Genomic DNA, 20,139 nt, shown 5'->3' on the forward strand with positions numbered 1-20,139 from the left:
GTCTTCATCACCTGGCAGTTTTTTTTCTCCTCTGTGTTGGTCTTAAGTCCATCTCACTGTGTGACCTTGAAGGAATCAGCCATTTCTTAGTGTGGGTTATCAGAATTTTGCATCATTTTGTGACAGATGAAACCTCTAGAAGTGGAATGTGTCTCTCTGCATCAACACTTACTGAAGATGGCTTACTGAAGATGGGCAAGGATGAAGTGCCTGTGAAACTCAGGGAATATTGCAGCTGCCCACAGCTCTTGCAAAAAAACTGGTTTTAAGTGAATCAACTTACAGTTTAAATGTTTCTCCCTAAGTTCATTAAAAGAACATGAAAACCTCCCTGAGTTGGCCAGACTTGCAAAGTGGACTGTGCTTACATGACCCAACATAAAGTATTAAAGTTGAGAAACTAGCAGAATAATTTCAGCGAGAGCAATGGGGTTGAGCTGCCTTCTACTCACATCACCCTCCCGAATAACTTATATTTTTCTAAGTTAAACTTTTGTTTATATTCCATTTTCTGTGTATTTTGTATGCCTCTGCTAAATCAGAAATCCCATATAATGTCAACTGTCTTTAAAAGAGACATTAATAAGACACTTTTGATATTTAATGTTGTATCTTCCATGCAGGAATTTCTAGAAGAAACTGATCAAAAGCATATTGTACTCTGATGCCTCTTAGCAATTACTACTTTTCTTTGTAGTCATTAGAATACAACTCTTGTGATGACATTCAAAGCTTCATTTTTTTAAAATAAATGATAGATGTAAGAAGTCCAACTGTAGTTAAATCACTGGGGAGAAGATCGGCAGAAAGCCATTTTAGCTTGTGCTCAGGATCCCCAGCTGCTAAAACTAAGTCAGTAGCTTTTTGGCCTCACAAACTTGGTTAAGTCTATGAAAGGAGGAAAATTCAGTTCTCTCTTGGGCACTTGAAGTTCAAGAAGACTGTTCCCCTTGAGATTTATGATGAAGAGTGCATCTTCTCCCTCCAGGAGTGAAAATGTATTAATTTTATACTGATTGGTTTCAGGTTAATTAAAATATTACGAACAACCTACCCTGAGCCACCTCCATTGCTATTCAGCAAGGAGCTGTCTCCATCCTGGCTTTTGCTGCTATAATTTGCCTTCCCTTTCTCATTGCTGCCATTTTCATAAGGGTTTGGCAACACTTTCCCTTTGTGCCTCAGCACTTCTCTTGATGCTGATTCATAAGGCAGCATATGTTATTTTGAGACGAGAGTGGGTACACGCTTGGCTAAGACAGAATGGAAATCCTTGCCTGACTTACGGACACAAAGCACAATGCTTTGTCCACAAAACACAACCTGTGACCATCCTGACAGTTGTCAGTGCCTCTTTTACAACAAGCAAATGCTGCTTGCGTGGCATGGTGCCAGCTGGAGCTGGGTCCTTCCTGCACGTCTCAAGTGTGCAAGGACAGTCTGCATCCTGCTCCCCCGTTTCTGTAGCGGCCACATGCCCTTTCATGCTTTTCTGTTGACATCCTTCCTGGGTTCTGATTTTTTCTTGTTGTGTGGAAAGATCTGGCTCTGCCAAGAGCATCCATCCACAGGAGCAGCTGCGTAACGAGACGTCCTCGTGCATGCATGAGTGGTTCATCCGTCCCTTTACTTGGGCAGTAATAGAGAAGCAATGCAAATGATTGGTGTAGAATCACTACAGACTGGAGAAGTGGCCCCACTTAGGAAAGCTGTAGAGCAAAAAGGAAATTACTAGCAACAACAAGAGCGGAAAATGTAACTGACAGTACAAGATCTGTATAACTGGGCATCTGTTCAAATTAGTCTTCTGTTGATGCTGTGTAAATAGCTTGATGAGTGTGAAGACTGATGTTCCCTGATTAAAGTGCTTCTGACCCATGAATTTCAGTGATTCATGCGACTTTTCTTAACCTGAAAGGCTCAGAGAGTGGATCTCAGCCTTAGAAAGGTTTTTACTATTCTCAGTTGTGAAGAAACCTTGAAAAGACTGAGTAGAAGTTTCTGGGTACAGAAAGGCCTATAAAAGTAACACATTGACGCAGATTCAGTGCCTTTTTTTAGCCAGTCTTATCACCTTTCCACATATAAGGTTGGAATTATTGTTCTTTAGCCACAGTATAGGCACAGCATGATGTACAGCAATGCAAAACTCTTTGTTGCACCAACCAGAACATCAGGTGTGTTCTGATGGCAGAACAGACCTTCAGATTTCCTTGCTTTTTGATGCGCTGTTATATTGCCCTAAAACCCCTTAAAATTAAAACAAAAAAAAAGCTGCAAATTGCTTAAGATAATTTGGCGATAAAGGATAAAACTGAAAGTATCACTTGCTGGTTATTTGAAGGTTAACATGATCTCAGAATTGGAAGAAAGAGAACAGAGAATAGCAGAAGTAAAAACAGTGTTTCAAATCAAGGTGATTCAAGGTTTTATTGACATGGAGTGCTTTTTGGTTTTTTTTTCCTTTTTGGAACATACCAAGATTCATGGGATGCTGTTTCTTTAAATATTTCTTCTGTTCATGAAATGATTGGCAGCTGAGTGGGATAGAGGAGGAGAAGAAGCATCAGCTCTCACTTCTGAACTGGCTGCACATTCAGAATTAATGGGGAGGGAGAGCTTTCTGACAAGGAGAAGATTTTGAAAATGTAGAAAACACAGACAAAAAAATAGGATTTTTCACAGACATATAAATCAGGGGAGTATGCTCTCACTAATGTCATACAAATCAAAAACCACTGTGTTTGGTCTGTTAATATAACTGAAGTTTGGCTGCCAAATCACCCTAGGCTCTATCTAGAATCAATAGAAAGAAAATGGTTTCTTTAAAGTATGGTTTGAGATGGGCAGAGTTGCCATTCAGAGGTGTTTGTCTCTGCTGCTTGGACAGGACATGCAGGGCAGCAGCTCAGATACCTTATTGAAGCATTTGAATTTATGTGAGCAGATTCCAGATCCTAGCTGATCCATTCAAAGTAAAATAGTAACAACAGAAAATAATAAAGATTTGTTGATTCATTGATAGAGAGCATTAGAACTCTATCCAATGAGCTGTTCATATTTCTTAAAATACCATGGAAAACAAATTACTGTGATCAAGAAGATCCCCTAAAAAAGGCTTGTAAAAATATTTGGGGTGGTTTTCATGTTCTGGCTTGGGTTTTTTTGGTGGGGTTTTGTTTCTGGAACCACTGAATCCCTGGAGATAAAATCATTCTGCACCACATAAAAAAACCAGTTCTTATTTTTCTCCTTTTACTGACAACACAGTAATTTTCAGCAGAACTCTGAAGCATGTTGCCAGTCAGAGGAATGCAATGTTCCACCACCAGCAGCAAGACCCACAAATTGTATCCCTCAAACAGCAATGTTTCTTTTGAAGACCATACCATGGAGAAATAGATGGTTAAAAGATGAAGGAAAAACAGTGGAAACTGACAATAGCATCTCCTCAAACTCCTTAAGAAATCCCAAATAAATAATGCTATTTTTATTTAATTTAGGATTTCACACTAAAACCAGATGATTGAGAATGATTTTTATTTTCAATTGATGTCAGAGATAGCAAAGTCATATCCAGCAGTCAAAAAACTAAAACCAATGCAAAGTGAGAAAAGCTAAATATAGAATTGTTGCCTAGCACATTAAGTTAATTGACTTGACTTTCTTTGTTCTGTACAGACTGTACAATCCAGTGACTTTAATAAATCATTGGTCCTTTTCATTTTATTGAGACCTCAGTCCATCAGGTGTAAAAAAACACCATAGTGAATAGAGATGTGAACATACTCAGAATTTCACAGGACTGAATGTTTGAGGAAAAAACGGAGGCTGTGCTCCTTTGTTATAGATTCCTAAACTTACCAGATTTTAAAATACCAGCAAAGAAGGCAAATGTAATGTGTGAAACAGACATATAAAACACTTAGATTCCCAATTTTATTTTTATGTTGTGTTTGATTTCACAGTTTGAATCATGGAACAGCTGAGGCTGGAAGGGACCTCTGGAGGTCATCTGGTCCAATCCCTATATTCAAGCAGTACCACCTCAGGCCAGTTGCCTATGTGTATCCAGATGGCTTTTAATTATCTCCAAAGAGGGAGACTCCGCAATCAACCTGGCCAATCTCTGCCAGTGCTCAGTCATCCTTGCATTAAAACAGTGTTTCCTGGTGTTCAGATGGAACCTCCTGCATTTCAGTTGGTGCCCATTGCCTCTGATCCTGTCACAGGGCACAGCTGGCAGTGGGAGACCCTATGGGGCAGGTAAGGGAACCCAGGATCCAGGTGGGCATCCCTATGACCTATGAGGTGTGTAGGTGTTAGAGAACTTAAGAAAAAAAGACCAACTATATTTAATTGCTGAATCAAAGGTGTGAATGCTTGGAAGTGATCTAAACTCTGTGAGACAAATATATTTAAATGCTTCCTTTCTGCACTGGGAGCTTGTATTACTAACAGCTCACCAAGTTAGTTGAATTTAAACTTACTTCAGCTCAGCTGGTACTATATCTAAAATATGAGGTTGGTTTTGAACTCAAAATGGAAGGGTACATCTTCCTGTGATTCTCCACATCTAAACTGAATTTTGCCACAACACCCGTACAGAGGAACATAGTGAACACAAAGGACGCAAAGAAATACAAAGCTAGCACTTTTTCATGAAACTGTCTTTTTAAACACAGAGTTTCTCTATCAACATATAAATGTATATATATATATATATACATATACATATATATATACAAACACTTGATGTGGTGTAAGACTTTAACCAGGATTTTATCATTTTACAGTGTTTGAGCCCACATAGGCATAGTTGTCTCTTCTCTGACAGTTTTAACAAAACTAATATGGGTGCACAAAGAAATGAAAGTCATGGCACCACACCCTGTTTGAATTTTAAGTAAATATAAAACATTGTATGTATATGTATGCACACACATATACCTGATTTTGTAAGCAAGCATATTAATGTTTCTTTAAGGAACTGCATGGCTGAAATGACAAATGATCACAATGTTAAGGCAGTTATTGAATTATTTAATAGCATAGTCCTGCTCACTCAGAATTAGGGTTATGTATCACATTTTAATTTTAGTTCTAAGATGGGGACCAGAGTAACTTTCCTGATTTGGAATAGTGTCAGAGAAGAAACTGTTGTGTGACTGAGTACTTTATGGTAATTCATGAATTACCAGATTCTAGAACTACATGGGGTATCGATGTTTGGTTTTTTTAATGGTGATGGTACTTTATAACCATGTCAAAGCAGCTAATTAAATTTAAATCTGAGGTTTAAAATGCCCATGTAAAGGAAAGCTACTTGTAAGTCTTTCTCCTGGTTTCAGCTGGGACAGAGTTCATTTTCTTAGTAGCTGGCACAGTGCTGTGTTTTGGATTTAGTGTGAGAACTGTGCTGTTGACATACTGATGTTTTGGTTGTTGCTGAGCAGTGCCTGCTCGAAGCCAAGGACTTTTCAGTGTCTCATGACCTGCCAGTGAGCAGGTGCACAAGAATCTGTGAGGAAGCATGGCCAGGACAGCTGACCTCAGCTGGCTGAAGGGATATTCCACTGAACATCATGCTCAGTGTATAAACTGGGGTAAGATGGCTGGGAGCCGCTGCTTGCTGCTCAGGGAAGGGCTGGGCATCAGTCCGTGGTGAGAAACTGTATTGTGCACCACTTGTTTGTCTCTCTCCCTCTCCATTTTATTAAAATTATTTTATTATTGTTATTATTATTATTAGTAGTAGTAGTAATAGCACTGTAATTATTATATTTTATTCTTTCAATTATTAAACTCTTCTTACTTCATGAGTTTTGCTTCTTTTTTTTTTTCTCCTGATTCTCCTCATCTCCATGGGGAAAAAAGGGAGTGAAGGAGCAACTGTGTGGTACTTATTTGTCAACTGGAGTTAAACCATGACAGTCTGCTTAGTAATGGATAAATAATTAATAATCTTTCTGCAGACTAAAAAGGCAATTGTATATATTTCTGAGACTAGTCCCGGTTATAGCAAGGACAACTTATATGTTCTTAACCACCCTGTAAATTTAGCCTAATGTACTACACTTGCTCTTTTTTGGCCATTAAATGTTATTTGGTGTTAGTTTACCTAGTGCAAGAAATTTCATTGGAAGAGACGGAGATTAATAACCCGTCAGTTCCTTGGCCTGGTAATTTATTTTTTCTCAGGTGGGCTGCAAATGCCATAATTGACTCCAATGTGTTTTCAGCAGTCATTTAAGAAAATGGATATATATCTAACATGCAGAACAAAAGTAATACCTCTAGTTTCAGCAGAATTACTCTTGCTCCATATTACAGACGGTAGACAAGGAGCGTTTTTAAATATCCTGCTGGTATGGACTTGATTCTACAATAAATAATCATGCTGAGTGCTACTGACACACATGAGCAAACCAGTGTGTTCAGCATTTCTTGCATTATTAATCAAACATCTACTGAAATGTTCAGAGATCTTCAGTGATTTGTTAACTATGGTGGGCTCTGAGTCACAACTGCTAAAAAGGTATTTACACTGTGTATTTCAAAAGCAGCAATTGATAGCTGTGTTGATATAAATCAGGCTTTTGTAGCTTTGTGTTAAGAATCAAATAAGCTTTTGGTATCTTACACCCATCTTTTAAACACGGTTAAGAAAGCAATACAAAAAAGTAACCTCCTAACATTTTTATACAATCGTGAAACAGAATGATGCAAACTCTCTTCTTGAGCAAAACAACCGGTGATTCACCCTTTTAAATACGATTTTATATATAGATGTGAGCTGGTTTTGAATCTATATAAATCAAAAATAATTCTGCTGAAACTGATTTACGTGAGGGTAAACCTGTCTTGAGCTTAGGATGCCTTTGTTTTTCAGTAGGCATGGTTAAAATACTCAGTTTTACCAGGAGGAGATAGGTCTTGCAAACATAAATACTTTTGCCTTCCCTTTTACAAAGCAACAAAGACATATTTTATGAGCACTGAGAAGCATTATTTGTTTTCTGTTGTGAAAGGAACAGACCTGAAAAAACAGAAGATAGCACAGAGTTGTTTTTTTTCTTCAATGAAACAGTGGTATTGAGGCTATGAGAATTGTTTCACATTTTCATGAAAATCTCACACAAGTAAGTGCAAGCACCTTCTTTATCTAAATCCTTATCTATCTTTGCCTCCCATTAAGTTTATGTGATTAAAAAAATTCTCTTGGAAAAGCAGGACAGAAGTTGAATGTCAAATACAGAGAAAACATATAAGAAATATAGCCATTAGCCTAGTTTTACAATTTTTTTAGGCTAACCTTCATTAAACAGTATACACATTGTCATGGTGCTAGTATTATTCATTATACATTAAAGTATGTTTGAAAAATCTAAGAAGTGTGAGACGGAGTTTGGCACTGGAGGCTTGAATTAATCTCTTGGTGCTGAATAAGAAATTCAGATAGGTAGCAGGACACATACTCTGAACAGCCCTGGGAAGTGCAATCAGCTTTTGGATTTAAAAGAATATAAAGATTCAGCAATTTAGATATCAATATAAGGGTAATGTAGTTGAAACAGCAAGCTAGGAAAATGATCTTTACAGTAATATGTCAAGTTCAGCGATGACAATGTGCTTACGAGGTGAGATGAGGTCAGTTGGAGCTGAGCTGCTGCTTAGAATCCTGACATGGAGACAAGGGAGGAATATTGCACGTTCTCCTGGTTCTACTCATTGGAGTGGAGTTTGGGGTGGGTTCCAGGTGTGTGTGCAAAGGTGTAAGAGCTGGTGAAAAGTTTCCACTGGAAGAGTCTCTCAGTATTGTAAATCCCTTATAAGTGAGACTACCCATTGGTCAATCATTTGTGAGACAATACTGGTAAAGACAAATTTTAATGGAGAATTTCAAGGAAGCTGTAAAATACATACCTTGATTACTAATTTAAAAGAGTTTTGGTTTTTTTTCTATATTATGTTATTTCTTTTTTCATGATTGGTGGGGGTGAATCACAGGCCTAGAACTACATACTGTCTCCTCTTATTTCATAACTGACTAATCTGTCAAAAAGCAGTGAATGTTGGGCTTATTCACTTTGACAGAGAAACTGGGATTTGCATTAGACCTTACAGGCTGTTGCAACCCTCCCCTGTTATTTCCTTATTGATAGGCTGTGAAAGGGTAAATTGATTTGCTCCTCTGAAGGCCTCCCGCTACCTCTGCCTACAGCTCCTTGATTCCTGACATTTGTTAAACCTGACAATGGAACAATGACCTGCAAGCACACAGGCACCAAAAGGGAGGCTAAGGAAAATGTGGGCCTGTGGCTAAATGGAGCAGGGGCCCTGGGGACAATGCATGAGGAAAAGGCCAAAAAGTACTGAGTGCTTTCTTCACCTTGGCCTATACTGACAAGAACAGTCTTCAAGGAGTCACAGAGAGATTCTATGACTTATTGATAATGAATTTAAGTATTTCTACTGTTCCTGTGTTTCTCTGTATTTCGACTGTATTTCCCTACCTCTCCCTCTCTCCCATTCTTTCTCCTTTCTCCTCCCTCCTTCCCTTCCCTTTTCACCCTCCCTTCTTTTTTCCCTCCATCCACATGCCCACCCACTTTCCTGACTTTCATCCCTCTTGCCTTTTCTTTTCCAACTTCACAAAATACTTTTGTTATATAGTTTGACCTCGAGTAAATTTGCAAACCATTCTATTACATGGCTAAATATAGTCGTCTATAAATATAATATTTTTCCAGAACAGGGCTTTTACTTGAGGGTAACTTTACATTTGCCTCTTCTATTCCAAAGAATCTAAGACATCAGCAAACTTACACAGAGCTGAAACGGATTCAGCTGAAATTTCAGTCTGCAACATACTTTCTTGCCCGCTAAAATATGTTCCCTCCCTTTGTCTTCTCTGCCCAATAACTGCTTTCTATCTCAGTTTTGCATCCTAGGTCTGCTTCAGGCTTGCAGAGGGTTTTCTGGGTTTTGCCAAAACCAACAAAACTGAAAGAGTAATGATAGCCCTTACCTTTTTTAAGGCTCGACAATAGGCAAGCATCCCTAGCAACTGCAGAACACCCCCTGCTCCTAGTAAATTTGGCTAATCCTAGTTAGGTTTAAAACACTGTGCCTCCTAAGGAGACAACTCTATACTGTGATGTGGTTATCTCATTTTATTTCCTCCTGAAACAGCTGTTCCAGATGTACACTTAGACAAGATGCAAGCTGTGGGTAAGAAGCAGTGCTACTTTTTAGATTTGACCTCTCTTTCTAGGGAAAATATGAAACTACTGACCCAAAATACTGAAGTAGAACATATCAGATATACAGCTGGGCTCAATCACAAGGGAATTCTGTAAAATACACTCTACTGACACTACTTGGCCATGTGCATTCATCAGTTAGTCTTCTGCTAAGTTCTTCCATTTAGGAAAATATTTTTCCTTTCCATTCTCATAACAATTTCTGCACAGCCTTTAGTTAAAAAGAGGTAAGCAAGATTCTGTACAATACAATGGTCATGGGCCTAAGAAGACGACCTGCAAGAACCTGTGTGCTGAACTTGATTTGTGAAAGACAAGACTAAGGGACAATCTAATAGCAGCCTGAAAGGACTTGAAAGATAGAAAGAATATGGAAGAGAACTCTCCTAAATATCAGGAGATGAGATAATGAGGTGAAAAGGTCACAACCTGGAATTACTGAGGTTCAAATAGGACAATCAGAAAAACTTATCCTCTGAGAGGTCTGTGCAGCACTGGAAGAGGTTACCCAGAGAGGCAGTGGCATCTCTGTGCTTGGAGATTTCCAAGACTTGGCCAGAGACAGCAGTGGCCAACATGATCATATGCTGGTGACTGTTCTACACTGGGCTTGAGGTTGCATGAGATGGTCCACAGAAGTTTGTTCGACACATCTGTGTTTCTGCTACACCACTGTGATCCCTATTTATATAGGGATCCTAATGTATATTTATATATATATATATATATATATATATATATATATATATATATATATATATATATATATATATCCCAGTGTAAATATATATTTACATATATATTTATATCCTAATGTAAATCATATTAGAGTAAAATAAAAAAGTACAAATCCCGTACTTCAGACAGGTTAATGTCTAATATGGGGCACAGTCATGAGATATATGGTCCTTAAATAGAATTAGTTCAGAATGAGTTACAGGAAGGGTAAATTACTTCTCTGTTTGTGACTAAGGAAAAGAGTATCAGTAGCTGGTCTTTCTCCCAAGCTGGGGTCAAATTTCACAATGGATTGAAGAATAGCAACAGGACACAACTAGAAACTGAAACAGGTGGCAACACCTCCTCTCTTCCTCTTTGATCTGAATGAGAAATTAAGGTGCAAAGCAGAAATAAAGTTTGAGCTGACAGATTGTTGTTGGGAGGCCTTGTCTTGGTCACATATTATTCTGGGCTCAGAGACCAGGTCTGAGCCTTCCTGGTCCCATTGGAAGCAATGAAACAGAAGCTGTCTGGCCAAAAAAGGAAAAGAAGGACAGGAGAACTGTGAGGCCACACATGACCCCAAGAGTGCTTTGTGGCCACTGAGGGAACACCTCAACACTACTTCTTGAAGACCATGACATATTACTGCTTCCCAGTCAGTAGATGTTCACTTTCATCATTTCACTGACATGAGAGATGGAAATGCTACCTTTTCTTTTAAAAAGAAGGACAGAGGAGGAACTGTGGCAGAACATCTCAGATATACTTGGTACCTTGGGACAGGACAAGGAGAGCACTGGAAACTGAAGTGTGCGGTCTAAACCAAACAGAATGCTGAATGGGAAGCTTGCCAGCTGCACTATGGTGAAGAGTTTGGCACCAGGAAAAGTTTAGGAGAACAGTGGTATAAAACGAAGTCTTAGAAAAGACCCACCTCCATGCTCCTCTTCCAAGGTCACCCCTCCTCAAAAATGAAATGAAAAGCTTAAGAGCTTAAGTAACTCCTTTTCTGTGAGGAATGGTTAGAAAAAGTGGCAATGCCTCTTTTTAAACAAGCATTCACTCCGTGAGGAAAGGACCCAAGTACAGTCCTCAATACACACAAATTTCCAAAAGCATGAACTGCAGGACAGTCTATTTTAACTGAGGGAGAATAATATTCTCTTCACCTTCTATATTTTTTCTCTGTCAAAAATGTCAACTAAACTATTTGTTCTCACCTTAATATCCTTTCAAATGTTTTATTACTAAAATATTCTCTTCATTTTGGAAAGAAAAACACTGAGATCTTATTTATGATCACAGCATTTCACACTAAAAATACAAAGGAAAATTATCTTTAATTTCTGCACTTAATAGAATTTTCAGAAAAGTGAACTTGGCAGTGAGTGCTAGTGAAAATGAGTCTGCCTTATTTCCAATTCTGGTCTTTAAATCTCTGAATTGTTGATGAAATAAAATAAAGATAAATAGATTTTCTATTCCAGATTTTTTAAGTGAGTTTCCATTTTTATAATTATGTAGATCATGTAAAAGACAGCATTTTACATACCTTTTAAAATTTTGGGGTTTTTTATTTTTCAGAACTGGGACATTACAAACCTAGCTTATAAGAAATATGTAAAGCTATCATCCTTGACCTTACTGTACCTCTTAAATCATAGAATCAATCACAGAATTGTAGAGTCATAGTATCATAGAATATTCTGGGTTGGAAGGGACCCATCAGGATCACTGAGTTCAGCTCCTGGCCCTGCACAGGACCATCCCCAAAAAATCACACCATGTGCCTGAGAGCATTGTCCAACCACTTATTGAACTCTGTCAGACTTGGTGCTGTGACCACTTCCCTGAGGAGCCTGTTCCATTGCCCAACCACTCTTTGGTTCCTGATATCCAGCCTAAGCCTTTCCTGACTCAGCTTCACGCTGTTCCTTCAAGTCCTGTCACTGGTCACAAGAGTGAAGAGATCAGTACCTGTCCCTCTGCAAGTTTAATCTCAGCTTAAAAGTGAAATAGCAAGAAGGAAGTAGTGCCCATGTGTGAAGTGACTCAGCTCCAGTTCAAGACCCTGAAAGAAATAACATGCCAAAACACTTCATGAAACCAGCCAGGACACGTTCAAGGACACAGGAAAGAGCCAGGCTGTGATTAATCACAAATTGCTCCATTCTGGAATGGGGAATAGACATTCATGGTCATCAGCTCAGCCACCTACTGGGTAATCTCTTCTTTGCTTCCTTCAGATGAGCGCTTTTTGTTTTTGTTAATTAGAGGTTACTCCCAAGGAAAAAATAAAATTATGGAAAAGATGCATTTTATCCAAAACTTCTAAATCAAAATAAAGATGGAATTAAAGCTAATGATCAGGGCAGCAGGTAACAGGATTCTCTGTGAAATCAGGTAAGAGCAACAAGTTTCATCATTCATCCCCTTCACCTGTTCATTATCTCACCCATCAAGGGATTGAAATTTGTTGCAAACTCAGAAAGACTGAGGCAAAATCTTATGAAAAGAATAGGTTCAATGCTTTTTTACCTTTAAGTATTTCTCTGCTCTGCCTTCACCAGTAAAGGCACAAGCCTTCATCTTTCACAGTCAGGCTGAGGATGGAGCTCTGGAAGGCATGTTAATCAGTCTTGGTAAGCTTACTTTTTGCATGGAGGTAGAACAATTACAAAATCTATAATCTACAGAATATCTTGTGCTCTTCTCCGAAAAATTTGGTGCTTTTCACAAGCTGAGGTTGGGAAAAAAGTGTCATTAAAGCCTGCTCACTAGCATGGAAGTCCTGTTTTAGCATTGGCACAAGGACACAATGAGATTTGGCCCATGATGTCACCAATATGAGCCACACCCCTTCTAAAAATCCCGTTCTTCTTGGCACTAAAACATTACTCACTGAAACAACCCTATGCTGACAGAGGATGAACCATGCTAAGACATCTTTATCTTGAAACTTTGCTCTGATTGTTGTTACTCTTTACTTAAGCATTAACGTTTCTTCATCCTATCTCTAATGCAAACTAAAATCTATTTCTTCAATGGGGCCAAAATATCATGGTCAATACCTTAAACTTTTAGCATTAGATTTGAGAAAGGAGTAGAATGCATTTAGCTGTATCTTCAGCTGAGCTAAATTAATGTTCTGCACAGCTGAAGTTGTAGAAGATGGCTCAGAGCCATATTTCTGCTCCCCCACTCTTGAATTGGCTAGAAACCAAAAGAAGCCCCTACGACTATGTTAGAACTACCTTGTACTAGTCTAATAGCACGGGTGACAAAGTTCTAGTAGGAGCATTGTAAGGGATCAAAATGTGATGGAGGTGGAATATTCTCTGCTTTAACTCTATAAAGCTGTCTCTGTAGCCCTCGAGAATTTGCCCACACCCCAGTGAAGCCCTGACATCATGGGTCAGCTTTCTGCCTGCCTTGCCAGCAGCGCAAAAACTCTGGATCGTGAGCCAGTGGTCTGGACTGTGCAGCTCACCTACACTACTTGCACACACCCACCACTTTTCCCCTTCAAAGTTATGAGTGGCCACTCAGTAGGGTTGAAACTTGTGTTACAAACTGCCTCCTCAGCTGGCTCTGTGATGCCAGGCCAGACCTCTTGTGACATCTGTTAGTCCCAGACATACACCATACAGCAGTGTCGTTTCTCTCTCAGGTAAACATCACCCACTCATTAATGTTCATTCATATATGCTGTTCTCAGCAATTTAATATCACCAAATAAGAAATTCCTACAACACTTTTCACTAATGAACCACAGAATTCAATAGAATGAATGGAAAAGCTTAGAAGGATTAAATTCTATCTGCAAGATCACCCAGCACAATAAGCAGGACCAAAATTTTGGTTTACTGAATAAATTCAGTCCAATTTTCTGCTACACACACCGCTCTGCTTCTGTTAATTTCTACTTTGGTAACTTATTAAGGAGAAATCCCTCTTCCTACTCATAAATCACAAACAGAAGCTCATGGTTTCAATAGATTCTATATATTTTTTTCCCCCCTTGGTAGTGGTATGACTGGATTTCATGTAGATAGAACACTTTAACCTCCCCACTTCTGACAACAGAATAGTCAGCTACCTTTGCTAACCTGGATCACATAATCCTGAATCAGTTTTATTCATCTGTTTAGGGAAGTACATCTATTAGGCATGTTACCCCAAACCTAACCAAAGCCGAAGGTTTGCATAATAGGACATTCAGGGAGAACTCTATTATGCTGCCATAAATAAATTAACTGATCTCTCTATTCTTAGCAATGGGACAGGAATCTTTTCTCTCTACAGACACCATGAAGTCTTCAGCACAAGAATTGCTTTTTATGAAGTTACTGAGCAATGAGATTGCACAAAACCAGATCAGTTTCAAGTTATAGGATTGTTTCAGTCAGACACTAACCTGTCACAGGCATCTTTTGGATGTGCACATAAACCCTGGCATTTCGTGCAATTGTGGCACTTTGGGGTTATTGCACCCTCTCAGTACTTCAAGGGGGCCTATAAGAAAGATGGGGGCAAATTTTGTAGCAGGACCTGTTGTGATAGGACAAGGCATAATGGTTTTAAACTAAAAGAAGGTAAATTTAGACTAGACTTTTATATGGACAAGACATAAGGAAAAAAATTTTTACAGTGAGGAAGGTGAAAAACACTGGCACAGGTTGACCAGAGAGGTGATTAACACCCCATCCTTGAAAACATTTGACGTCAGGTTGGATGTGGCTCTGAGCAACCTGGTCAAGTCGAAGATGTCCTGCCCATGGCAAGGTGGGGGGAGTAAATGACCTTTAATTCTCCTTCCAACTCAAGTTATTCTATGATTTTATGATTGTGTTCCCTTCACCTGGCACACGTTCACAAGTTACAGTCTGGCACACTTGATTTTTTTCTCCATCACTGGAAGCCTACTATTGATAAAGATTCCAAATAATACATTTAAAATAGAAAAACTACAAAATCTACAAAAAAATCTACAGCAGGACAGCACCATGAATTTTGTAGAACTTTGTGCGTATGTTCTACAAAGAACAGTTTCTCTTTTACTTTGTTTTCTGTCAGAGTGTCTTTAATTATTCGCAGAGAATGCAATTCTGCATCTGTTATTTATGCAAACAGTCCTGTTTTATTTAGACAAGCCTCCTTTTGTGACAAAAGATACAGAGGTTCATTTTTGTATCTTGAGGAGGGATTCTATAGCTTTTGCTCCAGTGGAACATCTCTTAAAATGAATGTGATGTTCATGGACAATAAAGATTTTCTGCATCTTTTTTTCCTTGTGCACTGCAGACACGGATCTGAAACCATTCTGGCAAGTTTCCTATTAGAGGAACCCCCTGGAATTTAGTCAGAGTCTAAATAGAAAAATCTTGGATTTTTTCCCCCCTTGACTTTTAGTTTTATACAAAACACTGTGTATTCTCAGGGTACTATAAACACATACAATAAACCACTTGTCCTACATAAACTCCGGCAGATAGACTAATATCAGGCTGTTATCAGTGAAATAAATTGCAAAACCGTTCTGATATTCTGATATTCTGATCCAAGGCCCAACAGCACCTGTGGCAGCACTCAGACTGACTTGATCACGCTTTGTATCAAGATATAAGGCTGTGGGGATACCAGTGATGTAAATGTCTGTACAGCTGAAACCACGGGAGCTCAGTTTTCTAAGTTTCCTGGTAACACAGGGTGTCTTCCTTGACTGGAAAGTAATGCTAGTGGGCAATTGCTTTTCTATTCTGTATTTCTGCTTGAGGAAACAGTGAGGGTTGTCTTACTGTAGCTTTGTTTTTTCCTTGTTTGTGCCTGTTGTCATGATTTCCATAAGCTCTTTAAGCTCGAGGTAGCAGCTATGGGCAACAGAGGGTAGCCAAGGGAATTAAAACTTTCTTATGCAGTGTCCATGTTCCTTGACTTAATGCATTGTTTTAAACTGTCCTACAACTGAAAGAGTATACTTGCCATACTTGACCAAAATTTTGATAAAAGCTCTTAGTTGTGGCAGGTTTAAAAGAAGAAAACCAAACCTAAAACATAAAAAATATACTATGAAGATGTAACACAAGTACATTGGGTCAAATCAATCTAAGCAAGAACGAGGTCTTTGGAGTAATTTGGTAGTAGGGCTAATTCTGACCAGTTGTTAAATGTTTAAATTATTCATCTCTCATTACAGCTGGTTTTTTTTGTATCATGCCTATTTCACTGTAACATCAAAATTCTTCAGAAATTTAGTATCAAATAATGAGTATTACTGGTACCCCATTTGTTTCAAATTAAGCAAATTTATACCAATTCCTAATTTTCTCTGACACTGTGTTAAGTCCAAAAGTGAGATATTTTGTCCTGCATTCCTTCTGTCAAACATATTTGTTAATCTCAGGAGAAAGTTAGAGAAATACAGGTTTGAAGGTCAAACTGGTATCATATGACTTTGCTAAATATAGATGCTTGAGAAGTAAAAGAGCTTCACAGGTCTTGGCATATTTTGCTTGGTGCACTCCTACCTCTGCACATATGCAGACAGACAACTTCCCTCAGTCCATATCAGAAATAAGAACACCAATAAAACGGAAATTATCTAGGCATGGGGTACAAATGTATCCCTCCTGATTTTCTGAAGATAGAAGGGGAGCAGGATATGCCTAATTGCAATATTTTCCCTCTCATTTCACAAGTCTGTCACTGATGCATACTCTTAGGTGAGGAAGCACAGCACTTGAATATTCTCCTAGCCAGTATGCAGCATTGGAATGAATCTGTTTTTGTTTAAAAAATCCTTCTCCACAAAATAACATTGCAGTGTGTGCAGCACTGCACAAGCAGGAAAACATGATTAAACAACAAGAACGTGCTAAGAGTGAATGGAACTGAAAAGGAATCTTTAAAGAGCTCTTTTCACCTATTTTCCCTGTCTAAAAACCAATTTCCATTGAAAAAAATGGCTTTGAAAGAAACTGTCTGTGCTTGTACAATCCTGTCCTGGGATCCTGGGACCTATAATGCAATATGTGCTGTCAGGACTACGAGTGTTTACAGATGTGCAGCCAGACTTCTGGCTATTTATAGATGCCTCTTCTGCAACCAATACTTTATGGGGTTGTAGCGCAGTAGCAGAGTAGCAGGCATGTTCGTTGATTTAGTGCTTACATCATATTCATTTAAGAAAATGTGGCTCTTCACCTGGCATGGCAAAGGAGGCATATTGATGAAGGTCAAGCAGAGAGAACACTATTGTGAAGAGAAATGTGGATGGAATTCATGAGCGAGCAGGACACCTACTGGGAGGACTAACTGAAAGAAGGAGGCATTTGGCAGAGATGTGGAAATAAAAAAGACTGGAATAGTCATGTGTTCACAGTAGGTTTTGCTCTTTATTCCCTCTGCGGGGTAACTGGGGAGAAGGTTCAGCGCCGCCCCTGCAAGGGCAAAGCTGTGAAGTTGTTTGGGGTGCAGTGTCCACGGGGTCTGTGCACGGCTGTGCTGCAGCTTGCTTAAGCATGTGTTAAGTGTTCAGTCAGAGTGCTAGGCACAGTCTATTAATAGAAACAGCGAGTTTGGCACACGCTCGCACTTTCGCCTGTCTCCTTCTCACATGCTCCCAGAGATGCTGGGACTGCATCCTGCATCCTTCTGCTTTTCCAGACCTGAGACTTCGCACACTGCTGTATCCCTTGAGAAGTCTCAGTGAGGTCAAGACAGCCCCAGACAAGTAAACAGGGGCTGCTCAGCCCCAATGTTGAGGAAGCAGAAGGTAACGGGTGGGGGAGCGGCGGCAGGGGGGGCGGGAATGGATTTCTTGCAGAAAACCTGAGAGATCGCAGGGTACCCTCCTCCTGGCCTGACGGCAGTGCAAAGCTATTTTCGGCACTGCCCAGGCCAGCCGGAGAGCCCCCACCTCGGGCATCTCGTCTCGGTAACATCCAGACTGCTGCAGAGACACGGATGCTCCTAAAGTCCCCCCAAACGCTCCTAGCCAAGGCTGCCGGCGGAAAGCACGGGGAGCTGGCCGAGGTGCTGCCGCAAGAGACGGTCTGTCCCTTTCGGCGTGTCCAGCACCCCAATTTACCGCCGCCCTGCCCCCAGACCCGACACCCTCCGCTCCGCACGGCCACCCAACTTGCCGGGAAGCGGCGGCGGAGCGGCGGCCCCGGGCAGCCTCAAGCGCCCGGAGGGCTCGGCCGGGCAAACTTCTCTGCCTACGGGGAGGGGATCCGGGAAGGGGGGGGGGGGAAATGGGGGGGCAAATGCAGGAAACCATAGCAGCACGGCAGGCAGGAGCTGGCCGGAGGGGCCGGGAAAGTTGTTCTGCACTTACTGCTGCTTCTGCCCAGAGATCGGTGCTCGGGTCTGGGGGAGCGCGGCGCCGGCTCCGGCTCGCATCCTCACTCACCTCGGTGCTGTCGGCAGCGTTCTCCGCCATTTTCCTCCTTAGGAGCAGGCAGCGGGAGGAGTGTTTCATTCCCATAAGAGCTAGCCAAGGGGTTGGGGCTTCGGGGCTGGTGTTTTGGTTTGTGTTTTCAAAGATCTCCAAACACTGGTGTGCGCCAAAGGACAGGGAGATAAAAAAAAAAAAATAAAAAAAAAAAATGGAAAACAGCAATAAATCAGTCAGCTTTGTCCTTTCTGCGTCGTCCACAGGAATGTTTGTCTCCTCTTAGCATCGGGAGCTCCTCAGGCACTTTCAAGTCCTCCTCTTTCTCCCCTCTCCTCCACCTCCAGCGAGTTCTTGGGGTGGGCAGAGAGAGGCGGCACACACTCTTCAGGTTAAACTAAAAGGCTGTCGGGCTATGAGTCCTCCCCTTCAGAGAAAGCAGTCAGGCTAAACAGGAGAGAAGCACCAGCTAAACTGAACTTGGGCGTGCAGTGACCAGCTGGGCATCTTTGTGTCCTGTGGCTACTCTTCCAGAGGCAGAGGGAGCCAGAGACAAAGCAACAGGACAAGGAAATCATAGCCCTTTATTTTCCTTCTTTGGGCTTCTTTCTTTCTATGTCCCAGGACACTTCCTTTAAAGACGGCCACAGAATTTGCCACCGTCTTTCTATGAATGTCTGCTGAAATAGAAATCCCTTCTTCTCCTCCTCCTTCTCCCTCCCTCCTCCCCCCCTCTCCCCTTCCCTTTCCTATTCCCTTCCCTCTCTTCTCCCTTTCCCTCTCCCTACCCCTTCTGCTCTTGGGCAGAGCTTGGTGCCCCTCACTGGGAATTGCATTCACGTGTCTTTCGTAGGAAAAAAAAAAAAATATATATAATTTCAAGCTCCCCCCACCCGTCGCCTACACCCTCTCACACACAAGCACGCATTCACACGTACGCACACACACTTTGTCTCCCTCTCACACAGACATGCACAATTTTTTTCCTCTTCCCCATCCCTCCTCTTCTTTTGAATCAGCAACACTTTTCTTTGCAAGGACTCTCGGCAAGGCTCTTAGAGAGCAACCCAAGAAGTCTGCTCCAGCTTCTTTCCTCCGAGTTAAGTAGCAAACCTGCTTTCTTAATATATCTTCTCGTGTGTGTGCTCCCAGCTCCTGTTTTACTTGGAGTTTTTCAGGAGGATCCACACTCCGCCAGAGAGCCGTGAACTGTAGGAATATAGTCCCGATCCGGCTGCAGCTCCTGCTGAAAAGAGGGGGGAGGAGGAGCTGGGGGGAGGAGAGGGGAAGAGGCGGAGGGAGAGGTCTTGCTGGGGAGGGAAGGGAAGAGGCTAAAGGTGATTTGAACTTGTTTTTAGCCTTTTCCTAATGACATCTTCCTCTGTAGGAGTGCATCGCCACCTTCCCCACACGTTTATTTTGCTTTCACTCCTCCGGGCGCTTTCTAGTTCTGAGTTGTCAGCTGGGAGGATTGGGTTTACCTCGCTCGTGTTGCTGTGGGTAAGGGCGGGAGAGGGGGCGTATTACATAATTAATCCTTCCAACTTCACTTTCCGCAGCTCCATCTCCAGCCCACTGTTCTCACGTTTCTGTTTTGTTTTTATACGGAGGAGGTGAGAAAATAATGCTGGTGTGTGGGTGTGTGTTGCTCGAAGGATTTCAAGGACCAGAACAGGATTGCTGCTCTCCGAACAGTTTCAAATTATTTCCTCTGGGGGTGCCAATGGAGACCTGAAGAAGAGGTTTGAAAGATTA

The 20,139-nt window shown here is 40.9% G+C and overlaps 1 protein-coding gene across 3 annotated transcripts in view; it reads right to left on the bottom strand.

Moving 5' to 3' along the window:
• The window catches only part of PRMT8 (protein arginine methyltransferase 8), a 57,173-nt gene extending 37,580 nt beyond the window's left edge, over positions 1 to 19,593 (bottom strand). The window contains exons 1-2 of one of the 3 annotated variants that reach the window (XM_088051271.1): positions 19,498 to 19,593; positions 18,328 to 18,546 (exon numbers count right to left, since the gene is read on the bottom strand). In XM_088051271.1, the coding sequence (XP_087907397.1) occupies positions 18,328 to 18,477 (150 nt within the window). In that variant the 5' untranslated portion in view covers positions 18,478 to 18,546; positions 19,498 to 19,593. Of the gene's footprint in view, positions 1 to 18,327; positions 19,073 to 19,497 lie in introns of those variants that run through there. The other 2 variants (XM_005531032.3, XM_088051272.1) reach the window with 2 other exon arrangements.
• Between the last annotated feature and the right edge of the window lie 546 nt (positions 19,594 to 20,139).

The sequence above is a fragment of the Pseudopodoces humilis genome, chromosome 2 (assembly GCF_049639895.1).
Source record: "Pseudopodoces humilis isolate 2021_Gansu_Grassland_sample_001 chromosome 2, ASM4963989v1, whole genome shotgun sequence".
Classification (NCBI taxonomy): Eukaryota; Metazoa; Chordata; class Aves; order Passeriformes; family Paridae; genus Pseudopodoces; species Pseudopodoces humilis.